The sequence below is a fragment of the Chiroxiphia lanceolata genome, chromosome 4 (genome assembly GCF_009829145.1).
Source record: "Chiroxiphia lanceolata isolate bChiLan1 chromosome 4, bChiLan1.pri, whole genome shotgun sequence".
NCBI classification, from domain to species: Eukaryota; Metazoa; Chordata; class Aves; order Passeriformes; family Pipridae; genus Chiroxiphia; species Chiroxiphia lanceolata.
Window position 1 is genome coordinate 2037622 of NC_045640.1, and position 18665 is coordinate 2056286.

General features: G+C 40.4%; 1 protein-coding gene across 1 annotated transcript; it reads left to right on the forward strand.

Moving 5' to 3' along the window:
- Window positions 1-731: 731 nt before the first annotated feature.
- Window positions 732-17007, forward strand: ALMS1 (ALMS1 centrosome and basal body associated protein). The gene is made up of 7 exons (XM_032686414.1): window positions 732-1184; window positions 6915-7029; window positions 8125-8247; window positions 11012-11253; window positions 13493-13676; window positions 15457-15520; window positions 16575-17007. Exons 1-7 carry the CDS (start codon window positions 756-758, stop codon window positions 16744-16746), a joined length of 1329 nt encoding a protein of 442 aa, XP_032542305.1. The 5' UTR covers window positions 732-755; the 3' UTR covers window positions 16747-17007.
- The last annotated feature ends 1658 nt before the right edge of the window (window positions 17008-18665 follow it).

The window sequence follows — 18665 nt, forward strand, 5'->3', positions numbered from 1 at the left end:
AGAATTCAAGTGTGTTTTTTTTTTTTTGTCTTGTAGAGCACAGAGATCATTCCAAACCTGGAAAAACCACTCATTCCACCTTCAAATCCACACGGTTCTACCTCCACCATCCCGTGCCCACGGGTGACACCAGCGAGTTCTCCGAGGACAGTTCCGGAGTGGGAATTGTTCCACCTTCCTCCAGCGGTGCCTGGAAAAAACCACACCGGCACCAGCGGGTGTTCTCTGCCCATCACAGAAAAAGTGGGAAAAGGGAGTTCTTTGCACTCACTGCAGAAGCAGATGAGAGTAAAAACGAGGATCTGAGCGTCGGGAATGAGACGGCGGGGATGGAGCGACGGCAGCGCGGGAGAGAAGCAGAACAAGGAGCAACTGGGAATTCTGCTCTGCCACAGAGCCAAACGACTCTCCGGGATGGGAATGTGGAGGAACCACCAAGACAGAGAACCCACTCCAGTGGGAGCTTGGATGAGCTGTGGGTTAAGTTTCTGGAGAGGCAGAGGGGGCACCAGCAGCGCGGTTTGAGGAGTACCGGGGAGCTGTCCCTGGTGGAACGGCTGGATCGGCTGGCCAGGGTCCTGCAGAACCCCATCCAGCACACGCTGATCCCGGCAAAAGCCGGGAGGAACGTTCCTGAAAGGAAGATCAAGGGAAGGGAGCAGACAGAAACAGGATTGGGAGAGAACGACTCCTCCGGGAGCGGCGCGGAGCCGATGGCGACGCGCGTCGGAGAAGGAGCGCAGGACGACGCCGGGATGGCGGAGCTCAGGGAAAACGGGGCGGGAGACACAACCATCCTGGAGGAGGAGCAGCAGTGCCGCTGGGAATCTCCCAGCGACGATTCCTCGGAGACGAGGCTGAGCGGAGAGCACGGCACCACCACCACCACCACTTCCAGCAGCTGGGGGTGGGACACGCCGACGGAGCCGGGAAGCGCGACGGAGCGGAGCAGCTCCATGTCCACCATCGACACGGCCAGGCTGCTCCGGGCCTTTGGGCACCACAGGGTCACCGTGGCTCCCAGGGGGTCTCCCAGGGTGTCTCGCAGGCTTTCCCAGCTCTATTCCACCATCGGCCTCCAGAAGAGCCGCTCGGAAAAGCGGGATGAGGGAAGCGGCGAAGCGGCGGGCGCGGAGTATCCGAAGGTCGGCGCCGAGAGGCACAGGAGGAGTAAGGAGGTGCAGGTATGGATCAGTTAAACTAAAACTCGGGTTTAAATAATCCTCTAGTCTTAGTTTATTTGGGAATCATGTAAAAATTCCCGGAAAGTGTCGTTTGTATGGAAAGCTGCTTCTCATCCAAGGAGCACCAACAAATGTCTTCATTTTTCCGGGAATCAGGAAAAGCAAAATATCTTAAAACGACAATTCTGGGGTTTTTCCCTTTGTTTTTCTTGGCTTTTTTTCCTCTTCCTTTATTTCCCATGGGAAGCAAGATCCTGGTAATCTGCTTCCTGATCCTGGTAATTTGCTTCCTGATCCTGATATCTGATTCCTGATCCTGGTAATCTGCTTCCTGATCCTGGTAATCTGCTTCCTGATCTTGGTAATCTGTTTCCTGATCCTGGTAATCTGTTTCCTGATCCTTGTAATCTACTTCCTGATCCTGATATTTGCTTCCTGATCCTGGTATCTGCTTCCTGATCCTGGTAATCTGTTTCCTGATCCTGGTAATCTGTTTCCTGATCCTGGTAATCTGTTTCCTGATCCTGGTAATCTGCTTCCTGATCCTGGATCTGCTTCCTGATCCTGGTATCTACTTCCTGATCCTGGAATCTGCTTCCTGATCCCTGATCCTGGATCTGCTTCCTGGTCACCTGCAGATCTGGGATTTAACAATCCCAGGGATACTGGTGTGGATTTGACTGGATATTGTTCCCGAAATATCTCTGGGCAAGGATAAATATAATTATTAATGGAATTTTCTGGCTGTTTGTCCAGTTTAAATGCTGGAATTCTTTGGAATTTTTGGAATTCTTTGGAATTTTTTGAGATTTGGAATTTTTGGGATTATGTGGTCTGGCTGAGTGTTGGTTGTAAACTGCTTCAACTTAATTAGTTTTAGACTTATCTAAAACCTGAGAATTCCAGGTGAAAAGTGGAATTTTAAAGGAGAGAAAAGAATTCCTTCACTGAATTTGGCCCTTGCCCTTGGGAGGAGGAATGAAAATATCCTTAAAAGAGGGATTTGACGTGGATTTGGTGTAAAAATTACAGAGTTTTGGGGTTCTGTAATAGCCTTTAATGCTAAAAAGTTCGGGAACAAATGAGAAATATGGAAATATTTCTTTATTTTTTTTTATTACCAGAAGAAAGTGGTTTTGTCACCATGATTAGTAGCTTGAATTGAAATGAATTATTCGATTTTTATAGAAATAAAATAGGAATATAAGCTCAAAGTCTGGGTGGTAAATGATGAAAACGATTTGGAAAATAATTTGGAATGAAAATAAATGAAAAATAATGCAAATACTTAAATTTTTCCAGGTGAAAAAAATGCTTTAAAAATATTTGAATTAATCTTTTTATGACATTTATTTAAAGGTAAAAATAAAACTGCCTTAATTAATATTTGTATTTATAACGTTTATTTAAAGGTAAAATGAAACTGCCCTAATGAATATTTTTATTTAGGACACTTATTTAAAGGTAAAATAAAAATATCCTAAACTTTGCAACCTTAAGACCATTCACACTGACCATCCAACAGTTAAATTATCCAACATTTCTGGGCTGATTATAATATTCAGGAAATTATTTCATTCCACACTCCATTCATAAAATTAATATTTCAGGGTCTGTTTGGACCTTAAACCTAAATCTGATCTTTGTCCTGTGAGAAAATAAATTGAATTTATACTTAAAAAATAAAGACTCATTAAAGGGCATTGAACCTACTTGGCTTTAGAAACTCAGATTTTTGTAATCTCCTGATGTAAAATTAGTTTAAAAAAATCCCTATAAAGACACACGTGACCCAGGAGTGAGAGAAAATATAAGAAAAAATAAGAAAAAAATAAGAAAAAGTAAGAAAAATAAGAAGAAATAAGTGAAAAAATAAGGAGTGAGAGAAAATAGATGGAAACCCAGCAAATTAAATTTAAAATGCAAATTTTTCTCATTTCTCTACCGCTTGGCTGAAAAAAAAAATCGAATTTTATTTGTATTTTTAGCTTCAAATCTTTGTGTTTCAGAGGCAGAGAACCTTTCCCTGCTCCCAGAGAAATTCCTGCACCCTTTTTTTAGGGAATTGCTGTGTTTTGGAGCTGAGTTTTTTTGAGTTTTGGGTTTGTTTGGGTTTTTTTTGACAGCCCATTGTCAGCTTTGCTTTTTTTTATTTATAGCAGCCAAAGGCAGCCCAGAAGGTTTTTATCTCTCCCAGTTTCTGTTCCATCTGGTAGCAGGTCCAGAGCTAAAGGTTGTGCTGAAATCATGGAATATTCTCCTCCAAACGGGAATATTCCTGTCAATATTCAGGATTTAATGGCTGCAGGTAAATGGAATATTTGGGATTTTTTTTCTCCCTTATTTTTTTTTACTCCTTTTTTTTTTTCCTCTGAGAATATATTCAATTTTGGTTCTATTTAAAAAAAATAATCTGTGTCCAAGACGTGTGTCTGGTGCTTCTCCCAGAACTGGGATTGTTTTATGGAATTTTAAATCCCCCTGATTTATCAGAGGAAAAATTTAGGAAATTTCAAAAAAAAATCCAGGTTTATGAGAGTAAAAATTGAGGAAATTTTAAAAAAATCCAGGTTTATGGGAGTAAAAATTGAGAAAATTTAAAAAAAATCCAGGTTTATGGGAGTAAAAATTGAGAAAATTTAAAAAAAATCCAGGTTTATGGGAGTAAAAATTGAGGAAATTTCAAAAAAAATCCAGGTTTATGAGAGTAAAAATTTAGGAAATTTCAAGAAAATCCAGGTTTATGAGAGTAAAAATTTAGGAAATTAGAAAAAAATACCCCGTTTTAATAGGAATAAAAATTCATGAAATTAAAAAAAAAACCAGGATTTATAGGAGTAAAAATTTATGAAATTGAAAAAAATCCTGGGTTTGTAGGAGTAAAAATTTATGGAATTAAAAAAAAAACAGGTTTATGAGAGTAAAATTTATGACATTGAAAAAAATCCTGGGTTTGTAGGAGTAAAAATTTGTGGAATTTAAAAAATCCCAGCTTTGTACGAGTAAAAATTTGTGGAATTTAAAAAATCCCTGATTTGTAGGAGTAAAAATTTAGGAATTAAAAAAACCCCAGGTTTATAAGATTGAAAATGTATGGAAATTAAAAACAAAAACCAACAGGTTTATGAGAGTAAAAATTTATGAAATTAAAATCCCGGATTTACGACAGTAAAAATTTATGAAATTTAAAAAAATCCCGAATTTAAAGGAATAAAAATTCATGAAATTAAAGAAAATGCTTGGTTTGTAGGAGTAAAATATTACGGAATTAAAAAAATCCCAGGTTTATAGGAGTGAAAATTTATGGAATTAAAAAAAAAACAGGTTTATGAGAGTAAAATTTATGACATTGAAAAAAATCCTGGGTTTGTAGGAGTAAAAATTTGTGGAATTTAAAAAATCCCAGATTTGTAGGAATAAAAATTTATGGAATTTAAAAAATCCCAGATTTGTAGGAATAAAAATTTATGGAATTTAAAAAATCCCAGATTTGTAGGAATAAAAATTTATGGAATTTAAAAAATCCCAGATTTATAGGAGTAAAAATTTATGAAATTAAAAAAAAAACCCACCTGGGTTTATAAGAGTAAAAATTTGTGAAATTAAAAAAAACAGGTTTATGAGAATAAAAATTTATGAAATTAAAAGAATCTCAGATTTATAGAAGTAAAAATTTATACAATTAAAAAAAACCAGGTTTATGAGAGTAAAAATTTATGAAATTAAAAGAATCTCAGATTTATAGGAGTAAAAATTTATGCAATTTAAAAAACCAGGTTTATGAGAGTAAAAATTTATGAAATTAAAAAAAAAAAAAAGGTTTTTTAGGGTCAAATTTGCCTCCTTTTAATATTGCAATAAAATGCTGTTTGGCATCAAAGTGGTCACAGCAAAACCCCACTAAAAAGGGGGATAAAGAAACCTCTGTTCCTTTCCATGGAATTAGGAATTACCCCTAGGATCCTAATGGGATCAAGTGGGAAAAAATTCAGTGCCATAATTAAACCTGAAGTTGACTCTGAAGCCTGGGGAGGTGCTGCCAGTTAATTACTGTTAATTAATTAAACCCCGGCCCTCTCCATGATTTATAGACGGGAAAGGTTGGCCACCGAATTCCTGCTTTTTAAATGGCTTTATTAATTAGAATTAATTGGAATTAATTCATTTTATCCATTTCACCTCTCTGCTTTCCCTGGGGTTTGAAGGTCTGGAATTCCTATTTGGCCTCAACCCTGCTCATTCCACACTCCTGTTATTCCATGGATTTATTGGGTTTGATTTTTCCCCACCTTGGAGAACTTGAGGGGTGGAACTTGTTTCATTAAAACATGGGAACCCTTTCAAAACATGGAATGTTTTGATGCCAATGATCCAGAACTGGAATTCGTTGGGAATTTACAAAGCTACTCTTGGGATCTTCCAAGGCAGTTTATTCCCTCTGGAAAAACCTGGCAACCTTGGAAAGGCCTTTGGTTGGAGAGGCCACGGATACAGGATTCAGTTCAGGTGTTTATTCTCCCTCTTCCCAAAGCAGGAATATTCCATGGAAGTGCAGCAAGTGGTTTGGCCACAGCGAAGGGGTTTCGTTCACCTGTTGTCCCGTTGACTTTGGACATGGAATCCTGGAATGGTTGGGGTTGGAAGGGACCTTAAAGATCTTCTTGTTCCAACCCCCTGCCACGGGCAGGGACACCTTCCACCATCCCAGGTTGCTCCAACCTGGCCTTGGACACTTCCAGGGATCCAGGGACAGCCACAGCTTCTCTGGGCAACCTGTGCCAGGGGCTTCCCACCCTCCCAGCCAAGAATTCCTTCCCAAATATATATATTTATATATATATATTTCTATATTTACAATATATATTTAATCAGTAAATTTGGTACAAACCCACTGGCACTGCCGTGGTTTAAGCTCAAGTGGCACCTGAGCCCTGCTGGCTCCATCCCAGTGGGATTTGGGATGGATTGGGAAGGGTAGAAGTGAGGAAACCATTGGATTGAGATCCAGGCAGTTTAACAGGGAAAGGAAAAGCCACACAAGCAAAGCAAAACAAGGGATTCACTCCCCAGTTATAGAATCCTGGAATGGTTTGAGTTGGGAGGGATCTTAAAGATCATCTTGTTCCAACCCCCTGCCATGGGCAGGGACACCTTCCATTATCCCAGATTGCTCCAACCTGGCCTTGGACACTTCCAGGGATCCAGGGGCAACCACAACTTCTCCTGGCAACCTGTGCCAGGGCCTCCCCACCCTCCCAGCCAGGAATTCTTTCCCAATATCCCATTTAAATCTCCCCTTTTCCACTATGAAGCCATTCCCTTTGTCCTGTCCCTCCATCCCTTGTCTCCAGTCCCTCTCCAGCTCTCCTGGAGCCCCTTCAGGCATTGGAAGGTTTTCCTGGAGCCTTCTCTTCTCCGGACTGAACATCCCATATGAGTTGGAGGATCTCAGCACTCGGAATCTGATCCCAGGCAGGCTCTTCCCTCCAGAAATAACATCCTTTTCCCTATAAAATGGGATGCTGGCAGTGCCTTGGTGCACGAGGATGAATCCAAGGCTGGCACAGCAGAAGGAGCCCCTGATCAACACCTGGAGAACAACAGGATCAGACCCCAACAAGGAAAAAAAACCCACGACCATCGCTTTTTTTTTGCTGTTTAAAACTCACTTTCTGATCATTTGGGTCGGGATTTCAGGAATTTCCCATCTCTTTCCTCTTGTTTTCCTAGAGCACCATCACCACCTCCTCAGATTCCACCTGGGCCAGCAGCACCTCTTGGGGTCCCAGCTCTGCCCTCAGCACCAAGAGACGGGTCCGGATGTTGAACAAAGGGATCCAGGCAGGTGAGTCCCTGAATTCCCGAATTCCCAGACTTTGGCCAAGTTTCCTCCTGCCCTTCCTCTCTTTGGAAAACTGCTCTCCAAATTCCGAGCATTTCCAGGGATGGGTCTGCAAGCAGCACCCTTCAAATTCCCTTTTAGAGAAAGGATTGTATGTGCCAATTTAAAATAAACTTTATTTTCCATCCTTGCTCTGCTTTAATACCCAATTTTCTCCCTTTTAAACTCATTAACCTCAGCTTTTGAACCATTTCAACAGCAAAGGTGAACCAACTGTCTGTTTTAAATATTGTTTTTTCCTCAAGACATCTGTTGCTCCCAGAATGGATTTTGCAGGCGTGCAAATCCCATTGGGGATGGTAAATTCTATTTAAAGCTGCTCCTGACCCGGTGCAATTCTACATTTGGGGATGGTTTTTTTTGGTGCCAATTATCAGTTTCTTCACTGCTTTCATTTACACACCAACTCCCCATCATCACATTGAGGCATGGCCTTGTTTTATTCATCAGATGTATCAATTATTTATTTTTTACTGCTTTTTTTCCCCTCCCTCTTTGCAAGCGAATTGAATCAGAAAAATATTTTCACGGGCCATAATTTGGATTGAATCAGAAAAAAAACCGTTTTCCTGGCCCATGGTTTGTTCAAGTTTAATTCCCACTCCCCCATATAAATATATATTTTGCTTCGGGTTATATATATAAAAATATGCATATTAATATATGTATAAATAAATATAAATAAATAAATATAAATAAATAAAAAGAAATAAATATAATTAAATATATATATAAAATAAATATAAATATATATATTTTATATATATATATATATAATATATATATTATATATATATATATTTAGGTTACAGCACTTTGATTTTACTCTGCTTATCCCACCATAACAATCCCGAGCCACTGGAAACTCTCCTTGATTTGAAAGTGGGAATATAAAACATTTTGACTTTTGAAGGGGAGGGGGAGAAAATCAAATTATTGTTCAGCTTCTAATTAAAATTAAGGGTCATCCTCAGCACTTTATGTGGCACTTCCAGCTGCTGTTGGGATAAAAAATTCCTGCTTTGTTTGGAATTCCAGGAGACCTGGAGATTGTGAACAGCGCGACCAAGAGGAACACCCGGGATGTTGGGTTGACTTTTCCAACGCCAAGATCCATCCAGGCAACCCAGAGGCCTCGGGAATCCTGGCGTGGTGTCCGTGGTAATTTTGGGAAGCTCAGATGGTCCAATCCCAGCTGAGCAGGCAGCAGGAATGTGGGATAAGGAGAAGGGCCAGTCAGGCAGCTTTTTCAGGGAAAAGAGGACAAAAAGGGACACCTCAGGAAGGTTGGGTGGGACAGGGGGGAGTCTGGCACTGGCACAGTTGGGTCTTAGTCTGATTTAATCAATAAATTTGATACAAAACCACTGCCAAAAAATATTTATATGCATATTTACATATTTCTAATATATATTTAATAAAGAAAATTCATGCAGATGCTTCCTATTAATTTTTAAGGTGTTAAAGGTTCTGTTAAATTGATGAGTTTGTTATTAATGTTTCATGCCCTGAGACTTCAAAGATTTTTTTTCAGGAGCACTTGGGTGAAAATTTTAATATCATAAAACCCAGACCCTGCTTTTTAAAGTTGCATTTTTGGGCTGATGGTGGAGCCTCCTGACTCTTTCATTTCCTTTCTTTTTTCCTGAAATTTCCCCTTAAACATCACAATTAAATGGTTAAAAGTATTTTCACTGCTGTTTTAGGGACAAATCGTTCTCTCTCCTAAGGGTTTAACTTGGAAAATGTAGGATATCTGATAATCCCAGCGGATGGATTCCAGTCCTGTTGTGTGTGTAAACTGGATTTAGGACAGAGAAACTGCTGATAAATAAATTGCTGATAAAAAACCTGCTCTTTCCATGCAGAGAAACTTCCAAACTAAGCGATTTTGGGCTTTTTCAGAGATGGTGGTTGATAAATATTTGCTGGTTTTTTGGAAACTTGGCCAAGGAATTGTTTTGAACCTTTGCCCAAGGTGTATCCTACAGATTCCCACTGGGGTTAAACTGGAGTGAGGGTTTATGGCAGTGTTAGGCCAGTGATTGGGTTTAGCTAAAAAAACTTTAATATATATTTAATAAAGAAAAATTATACCAAAATTAAAGAAAAATTATACAAAACTACTAGATATTTATATATCTATATTTATATATTCATAATGTATATTTAATAAAGAAAATTTAGATAAAACTACTGCCAAAAATATTTATATATATATATTTACATATTTACAATATATGTTTAATCAATAGATTTGATACAAAACCACTGCAAAAATATTTATATATATATATTCATATATTTACAATATATGTTTAATCAATAGATTTGATACAAAACCACTGCAAAAATATTTATATATATATTTAGATATTTACAATATATATTTAATCAATAGATTTGATACAAAACCACTGCCAAAAATATTTATATATATGTATTTACATATTTACAATATATGTTTAATCAATAGATTTGATACAAAACCACTGCAAAAATATTTATATATATATTTAGATATTTACAACATATATTTAATCAATAGATTTGATACAAAACCACTGCCAAAAATATTTATATATATGTATTTACATATTTACAATATATGTTTAATCAATAGATTTGATACAAAACCACTGCAAAAATATTTATATATATATTTAGATATTTACAACATATATTTAATCAATAGATTTGATACAAAACCACTGCCAAAAATATTTATATATATGTATTTACATATTTACAATATATGTTTAATCAATAGATTTGATACAAAACCACTGCAAAAATATTTATATATATATTTAGATATTTACAACATATATTTAATCAATAGATTTGATACAAAACCACTGCCAAAAATATTTATGTATTTATATATTTACAACATATATTTAATCAATAGATTTGATACAAAACCACTGCCAAAAATATTTATATATTTATATATTTACAATATGTATTTAATCAATAGATTTGATACAACGCCACTGCCAAAAATATTTATATATTTATAATATATATTTAATCAGTAGATTTGATACAAAACCACTGCAAAAATATTTATATATATATATTTCTATATTTACAATATATATTTAATCAATAAATTTGGTACAAACCCACTGGCACTGCCGTGGTTTAAGCCACAAGTGGCACCTGAGCCCTGCTGGCTCCATCCCAGTGGGATTTGGGATGGATTGGGAAGGGTAGTAGTGAGGAAACCGTTGGATTGAGATCCAGGCAGTTTAACAGGGAAAGGAAAAGCCACACAAGGAAAGCAAAACAAGGGATTCACTCCCCAGTTATAGAATCCTGGAATGGTTTGAGTTGGGAGGGATCTTAAAGATCATCTTGTTCCAACTCCCTGCCATGAGCAGGGACACCTTCCATTATCCCAGGTTGTTCCAACCTGGCCTTGGACACTTCCAGGGATCCAGGGGCAGCCACAGCTTCTCCTGGCAACCTGTGCCAGGGCCTCCCCACCCTCCCAGCCAGGAATTCCTTCCCAATATCCCACCTAAATCTCCCCTTTTCCACTATGAAGCCGTTCCCTGGGTCCTGTCCCTCCATCCCTTGTCCCCAGTCCCTCTCCAGCTCTCCTGGTCCCTCTTTTAGGCACTGGAAGGATCCCATTCCCAGGAATGCTGGGCTCCCATCATGCCTCGTGGTGACTAGGGAAGGAGAAACACCATCACTCCAAGTGTCCCCCTTCCTTCTTCCCTCAGCTCCATCAACTGACCATAGTCTGGGATATCCCATGGATCAGTTGGGATCAGCTGTCCCAGCTGTGTCCTCTCCCAGCTCCCTGTGCCCTCCCAGCCTCCTGGGATTTCTTCAGGAAAAGGACCACAGATGGGGGTGGACACGGCACGTGTTTGTCTCCCAATCTTCATTCTCTCCCATGCTCTTTCAACAGGGACCTCATGGTTTGTCCAAGGAGAAGACTTGAAATCTGAATCTAGGAAAGAAAACCATTCCAGTGCCATTTCTGGTCCTGGGCCATCCTGGTTTGAGCCCTGGACCAGCACGAAGCCCTGGAGGGAACCGCTCCGAGAGAAAAACTGGGAAGAGCAGCAGCACCACGTGATTCCAGCAGCAGCTCCAGACAGAGGTGCTGGGAAGGGGCCTGTGCTGCCCTTTGTGAAACTCACACTGCAGGTGAGGGCACCTTCCACTGTGGGACTGCTGAGATCTCCCTGGATTTAGAATCCTGGAATGGTTTGGGACCTTAAAGCCCATCCAGTTCCACCCCTTGCCATGGGCAGGGACACCTTCCACTAGCCCAGGTTGTTCCAGTCTGGCCTTGGACACTTCCAGGGATCCAGGGGCAGCCACAGCTTCTCTGGGCAACCTGGGCCAGCAGGAATGAGGATTAGGGATCAGGGTTTAGGATTGAGGATTAGGGATCAGGATTTAGGATTCAGGATATGTCAGTCTCTGGGGAATGGGGGCAGTTTTCTCACACTGAGTCACAGACCCGGACACACCTTTATGGTTATTAAACATCAAAGCCTGGGTTGGTTCAGGAGCCATTGGGGGCAGAACTGGTGCCTTCAATCTCTGCAGAACTTCCCAGCACAAAGCACTGGAATTATTTCAGGAGTCACTGGAGTCCAGAGGGAACACAGGCAGCTCCCCCTGCACTGTCCCACATGACTGCAGGCAGTGAGGAGCACGGCTGCAGGTGCCAAGACAGGTTTGGGGACAGCAAACATCAGCTCCAAGTGTGGCCCCCATGGAGGGACTGGGTCTTTAAGGCTGGGAATCATGGAATGGTTTGGGTTGGAAGGGACCTTAAAGCTCATCCAGTCCCACCCCCTGCCATGGACAGGGACACCTTCCACTGTCCCAGGTTGCTCCAAACCCCGTCCAACCTTGGACACTTCCAGGGATTGGGTTTGAGTTGTTTCAAGGGTTGTGCTGAATCTTGTGGAATCACTTTTTGTTCCTTGTTTTTATTTCCCCTCGTGGTGTCTGCAGCTCCCTCAGGATGGGAAGTAGGGGAAGACCTCTTGTCTCTGGTGCCCAGGGACAGCACCCAGGGAACGGCTGGAGCTGTGCCAGGGCAGGGTCAGGTTGGATCTCAGCAAAAGGTTCTTCCCCCAGAGGGTGGTTGGGCACTGTCCAGGCTCCCCAGGGCAGTGGGCACAGCCCCAAGGCTGCCAGAGCTCCAGGAGGGTTTGGAGAACACTCTCAGGGATAGGATGGGATTGTTGGAATGTCTGTGCAGGACCAGGAGTTGGACTGGATGATCCTTGTGTGTCCCTTCCAGCTGAGGATATTCCAGGATTCTGTGACCTTTATAATCATTGGAAACCTCACAAATCCATCCTTTTTGTTTCTGCCAGTCTGGCATCCCCCAATACACTTCCCCAGTGTATTTCCCCAGTATTTGAAATATCTGATATTTTAGGGCTTAAATTATTCAGCTTCAGGAACCAGCAGAAGTGGAGCTGGCGTGACATCGAGCCATGACTTGTTTCCATGCTGAAATAATCCTGTGGTCTACAGAATATTTTTGATTTATTTTATTTTAGTTTTATTTTACTTTATTTCCCCCTTCCCCCCCTTCCTCTCTTCCCCCCCTCTTCCCCCCCTCTTCCCCCCCTTCCCTCCCCTTCCCCCCCCTTCCCCCCCTCTTCCCCCCCTCTTCCCCCCTTCTTCCGCCCTTTTCCCCCCTTCTCCCCCTTTTGCTTCCCCCTTTCCTGTCCCTTTCCCTTTTCCGTTTTTCCTATCCCTTTTTTCTTTTCCTTTTTCCTTCCCTTTCCTTTTCCCCTTTCCTCTTTCCCCTTTCCCTTCCCCCTTTCCTTTTCCCTTTCCCCTTTCCTTCCCTTTCCCCTTTCCCCTTTCCCCTTTCCCCTTTCCCCTTTCCCCTTTCCCCTTTCCCCTTTCCCCTTTCCCCTTTCCCCTTTCCCCTTTCCCCTTTCCCCTTTCCCCTTTCCCCTTTCCCTTTTCCTTCCCCTTTTCCTTCCCCCTTTCCTTCCCCCTTTCCTTCCCCCTTTCCTTCCCCCTTTCCTTCCCCCTTTCCTTCCCCCTTTCCTTCCCCCTTTCCTTCCCCCTTTCCCCTTTTTCCTTTCCCTTCTCCTTTCCCCTTCCCCTTCCTCTTCCCCTTCCCCTTTTCCCTCTCCCCTTTCCCATTCCCCTTTCCCTTTCCTTTCCCCTTTCCCCTTTCCCCTTTCCTTGTTATTATTATTTTATCCCTATTTTCCCTTTCTTCTCTTTCCATCCCCTTCCTTTCCCGTTTGTCCCCAAATCACGATCTCCAAGGATCATCGAGGCCACGAGATTTCCCACATCACACCAACTATTCCAACAGGATTCTCTTCCCACACTTTGGAATTTGTGGGGATATTTGGGTCACTTTGGGCCCCTGAGGGTGTGTTTTGTCCCCCCTCAGGAGGCTCTGGCCGTTCATCGCCCCGATTTCATCTCCCGCTCCGGGGAGCGAGTGAAGCACCTCAAACTGGTCATGGAGGAGAGGAGGATCCAGAGGGGGCTGCAATCCCAGCGGGAAGAGCTTGGGAATCCCCCCGGGAAGAGAAAAGGCTCCAGGAGTTCGAGTCACCTGCTGGCTGACAGAGGTACCGTCGGGGGGCTTTAAATTCATTAATTCCAGTTTTAATTTTAATTTTTTTGTTCATTTGAACTCATTTAATGAGATTTTCATTTAATTCCATTTTAATTCTAAATTTTAATCCATTTGAACTCTGATGAATTGTTCATTCATTCGGTTTTCCATTCTAAATTTGAATTCATTTTACCTCATGAAGGAATTTTAAATTCATTGATTCCTTAATTTTAAAATCATTAATTCAGTTTTTAGTTTTAAATTTCAATTCAATTAGTTTCAGTTAGAAATTTTAACTCATTCAGTCTTTAAATTTCAGTTAGTTTCAATTCATTAATGAAATTTTAATTCAATTTTAATTCATTTGAACTCTAATGAATTGTTAATTCATTCGGTTTTCCATTCTAAATTTGAATTCATTTTACCTCATTAACAAATTTTAAATTCATTAATTCAGTTTTTAATTTTAAATTTCAATTCCTTAAATTAACAAAATTTTAACTCATTCAATCCTTGAATTAATTTTCATTCATTAATTTAATGAAGTTTTAACTCGTTAATTCAATTTGAATTCTAAATTTTAATGCATTTGAACTCTAATGAATTGTTAATTCATTTGGTTTTCCATTCTAAATTTGAATTCATTTTACCTCATGAATTCAGTTTTTAATTTTAAATTTCAATGCACTTTTATCAAGTTAACGAAATTTTGAGTAATTCAGTTTTTAACTTTAAATTTCAGTTAGTTTTAATTCATTAAATTAATGAAATTTTAACTCATTCAATCTTTAAATTTCAATTAATTTCAATTCATTAATGTAATGAAATTTTTATTCATTAATTCCATTTTAATTCTAAGTTTTAATCCATTTGAACTCTCATGAATTTTTAACAAATTCGGTTTTAGATTCTAAATTTGAATTCATTTTACTTCATTAATGAATTTTAAATTCATTAATTTAAATTAATTCAGTTTTTAATTTTAAATTTCAATGTACTTTCATTCATTAATTTAACGAAATTTTGACTCATTCAATTTTTAACTTTAAATTTCAGTTAATTTCAGTTCATTAATTCAATTTTAATTCTAAATTTTAATTTATTTGAACTCTACTGAATAATTCCGTTTTTAATTTTAAGTTTGAACTAATTTTACCTCATTAATGAATTTTAAATTCATTCATTCAGGTTTTAATTTTAAATTTCAATTCAGTTAGTTAATTTAATGAAATTTTAACTCATTCAATCTTTAAATTTCAATTAGTTTCAATTCATTAATGAAATTTTAATTAATTCAATTTGAATTCATTTGAACTCTAATGAATTGTTAATTAATTTGATTTTCCATTCTAAATTTGAATTTGTTTTACCTCATGAATGAATTTTAAATTCATTAATTCAGTTTTTAATTTTAAATTTCAATTCATTTAATTGAAATTAATTTAATGAAATTTAATTCATTAATTTGATTTTAATTCTAAATTTGAAATCATTTGAACTCAATGAATTTTTAATTTATTAATTCAGTTTTTAATTTTAAATTTTAATTCCTGTTAAGTCATTAATTTAATGAATTTCCACATGGTACTTGCTGTGTATATTTTTAATAGAAGTAATGCAATTACTGAACTTTACTGTCTATAAAACTCTTATAAAAAGTCTTTATAAAAGAACTTTTTAATAAAAATTTTAGAAAGAATTTTAACAAAGGGGGTTTTTTAAATAAAGACTTTTATAAAACTTATAAAGGACTCGGTGATCGTCGTTCCCTTAACTCCCAATTTTCCGTGCAGGTTTTCCAATGAGGGAAAAGAGAAGAGCAATTCCAAAGAGTGAAATGGTTCAAAGGTCTAAAAGGTAAATTTCAGGAGATTTAATTCCAGGTGGGGAAAAGAAATGGGTGAGATCCCACCTGGAATAATCCATCCAAGTTCTGGTGCCTCCTGCATAAGGAGGGCGTGGAATTGTTGGGAGCAAGTCCAGAGGAGGCCACGAGGTTGATGAAGGGACTGGAGCACCTTCCCTATGGAGACAGGCTGGGAAAACTGGGAATGTTCAGCTGGAGGGGAGGAGGTTCTGGGAAGATATTCCAGCAATTTCCAGTGGGAAGGGGATCCGAGGAAGCCGGAGAGAGACCCTTCCTCTGGAAATGTAGTGACAGGAGAATGGGAATGGCTTCAGACTGAAAGGAGGGAAATTTGGGTTGGATATTGGGAAGGAATTCTTCCCTGGGAGGGTGGGGAGGGCCTGGGATGGAATTCCCAGAGAAGCTGTGGCTGCCCCTGGATCCCTTGGAAGTGTCCAAGGCCAGGTTGGAGCAACCTGGGCCAGTGGAAGGTGTCCCTTCCCCTGGAATGAGATGGGCTTTAAGGTCCCTTCCAAGCCAAACCCCATTCCATGATTCCAGGATTAAAGGAAGATTTGGGAAGGTTCAACAGCAGCACAACATTATTGAAAACACTGCAATTTGGGAAAGCTGCCTAAGTAGCTTCAGTCAGGTTATTCCTGGGATAAAATCCTGCATGGATGAATGGACACATCACTGGGAATCAGCATAACCAGTGTGGAAAATCCCTGGAATTATTCTGTCCGGAAGATGTTGAGGCTCTACCTGTTGCAGCTGGGTGACTGTATCAGCTGTAGGATCATTTTAATGTCATAAATATTCCTTTTGAGAGGTGCTGCTTGGAAGAGAAAGACTTTATGGGATGTGGGAATTTCCTGTCTCACAGCTCTGTATTCCACATTTTCCCCTGGAAACCCTCAAATAGATTTTTTTCAGGCATGTGCTTGACCAGGAGCCTTTAACAGAACACGAGCATAAAACAGAGGATGTTTTTTGTTTTTTTTAATATCATTAAGTCCCAAATCACTATTTATGGCTTTCTTTTTTTCCCCCTTTACCTTTCAGGATCTATGAGCAGCTTCCAGAGGTGAGGAAGAAGAGGGAGGAGGAGAAGAGGAGGCTGGAATACAACTCGTACCGCCTGAAAGCACAGCTCTACAAAACAGTGGGTGTTCTGCTCCAGGACATTCCAGAATGTTCTTCCATGAACTCACAAATAGAGAGGAATATTTGCTAAGTGGGAATCCTGTGGTATTGGAATTTTGAAGGGTTTAGGCTCTACTGGGATTTAATCAGGGTCAGAGAAGTCAAGCTTAGGAAAATATGGAATATTAATTTCCCTACGTAACCCAAAATCCTGAAATAAGCAGAGGAGCCCCATTTGTCCCCTTGGAGAAGGGAATCTCCAAAAGTGACCATCCATGAGCTTCATCTTTCTCTTAATAAGACCTGATCATGGAATCATGGAATGGTTTGGGTTGGAAGGGACCTTAAAGATCATCCACTCCCACCCCCTGCCATGGGCAGGGACACCTTCCACTAGCCCAGGGTGCTCCAACCTGGCCTTGGACACTTCCAAGGGATGGAGCAGCCACAGCTTCCCTGGGAATTCCATCCCAGCCCCTCACCACCCTCCCAGGGAACAATTTCTTCCCAGTGTCCACCTGAAATTTCCCCTCTTTCAGTCTGAAACCATTCCCCCTTGTCCTGTCCCTCCATCCCTTGTCCAGAGTCTCTCTCCATGTTTCTTGTCACTCCTTCTGGTCCTGGAAGGTCACAATCAGGTCACCCCGGAGCCTTCTCTTTTCCAGACTGAACAATCCCAATTTTCCCAGTGTTTCCTCACAGCAGAGCTGCTCCATCCCTGTAATCTGAACTCCTCTGGCCTCACTCCAACAGCTCCATGTCCTCCCTGTGCTGGAGACCCAAAAGATGAGGAGCAACAAACTCTTTGTAGGACAAACACTGAGCTTTAAACCTGACTTATTTCACTTTTAGCATTATGACTCTTTCCTGGCTGAGTTATTCCAGCCAGAGCTGGGAAATTAGTTATTCCAACCAGAACTGGAATAATAATTTTGTTGGGAACAGCAGTAATTGGATTTTAAAAGTCAGGGCTTGTAACTCAATGTATTATCCAGAACACCTTCCCAATGTGATTGTGAGGATTCTCCACTGGAAGCACTTGGATTTGATGCTGTATTTTTTGCAGGGTATTTTCAGGACATATTTTTGTCAGCAGCCTGAAAATTCCAGATGCTGGTACAGTGAAGTTTGAGGAGTTGGTGAATGCTGGAAGTCATTGCCTTGGAACAGCAGAGTCAGCTGGAAGCAGAGAGGGAATAGGATCAGAAGTTTTGGGTATCAATGTGGTTTTGATTGGAAGATGCTGATTCATTGCAGTAAATAATGGGAATATTGTACTTTTCCTTGCTGATGCAGAAGAGCTGGATGAGTAGCTGCAAATACAGGGAATGGTTTGTTTGGAATGTGGTTGATGTGTTGCTGAGAGCACCAGCTCCATGCACGGATTGTTCATGAGATACAGAACAACAGATTTTGTGGAATGACTCCAGAAATGAGACAGGGAATTAGGGGGAGAAAAGAAATGATACCAAAACTACACTACAAATGTGTGTGATCCAGGGTTTTGTGGGATTTAGGGATCCACTGTGCCCAAAGTGTGGTCTGAGGGTCTCTCTGGGAATGTAGAACAGCAGGTCTGGGCTCTGGAGCAGAGCTGGCTCCTGTTTTAATTCCTGTCACCTGGAAGAGCCCTTTGTGCCTCAGTCTGACCCAGCAGGGGACAATTCCTTTGGGATATATCCAGAGAAAGTCTGGGAAGGGAGAGGGAAGGGCAGAGTCAGGTTAGTGTGGGGTCAGTGCTGGAGCTGGGCACAGTCCTTGTATTCTCTGCCTGCCTGGCAGTGCTCAGTGACAGGAGCTGTCCCTAAAATCAGAGAATCATGGAATCACTCAGGTTGGAAAAGCCCTCTGAGATCATCCAGTCCAACCATCCCCCAGCACTGCCAAGGCCACCACTGCCCCGTGTCCCCAAGTGCCACATCCACGTGTTTTTGGAACACTTTCAGGGGTGGGGACTCCACCACCGCCTTGGGCAGCCCATTCCAAGGCCTGACAACCCTTTCCAGGAAG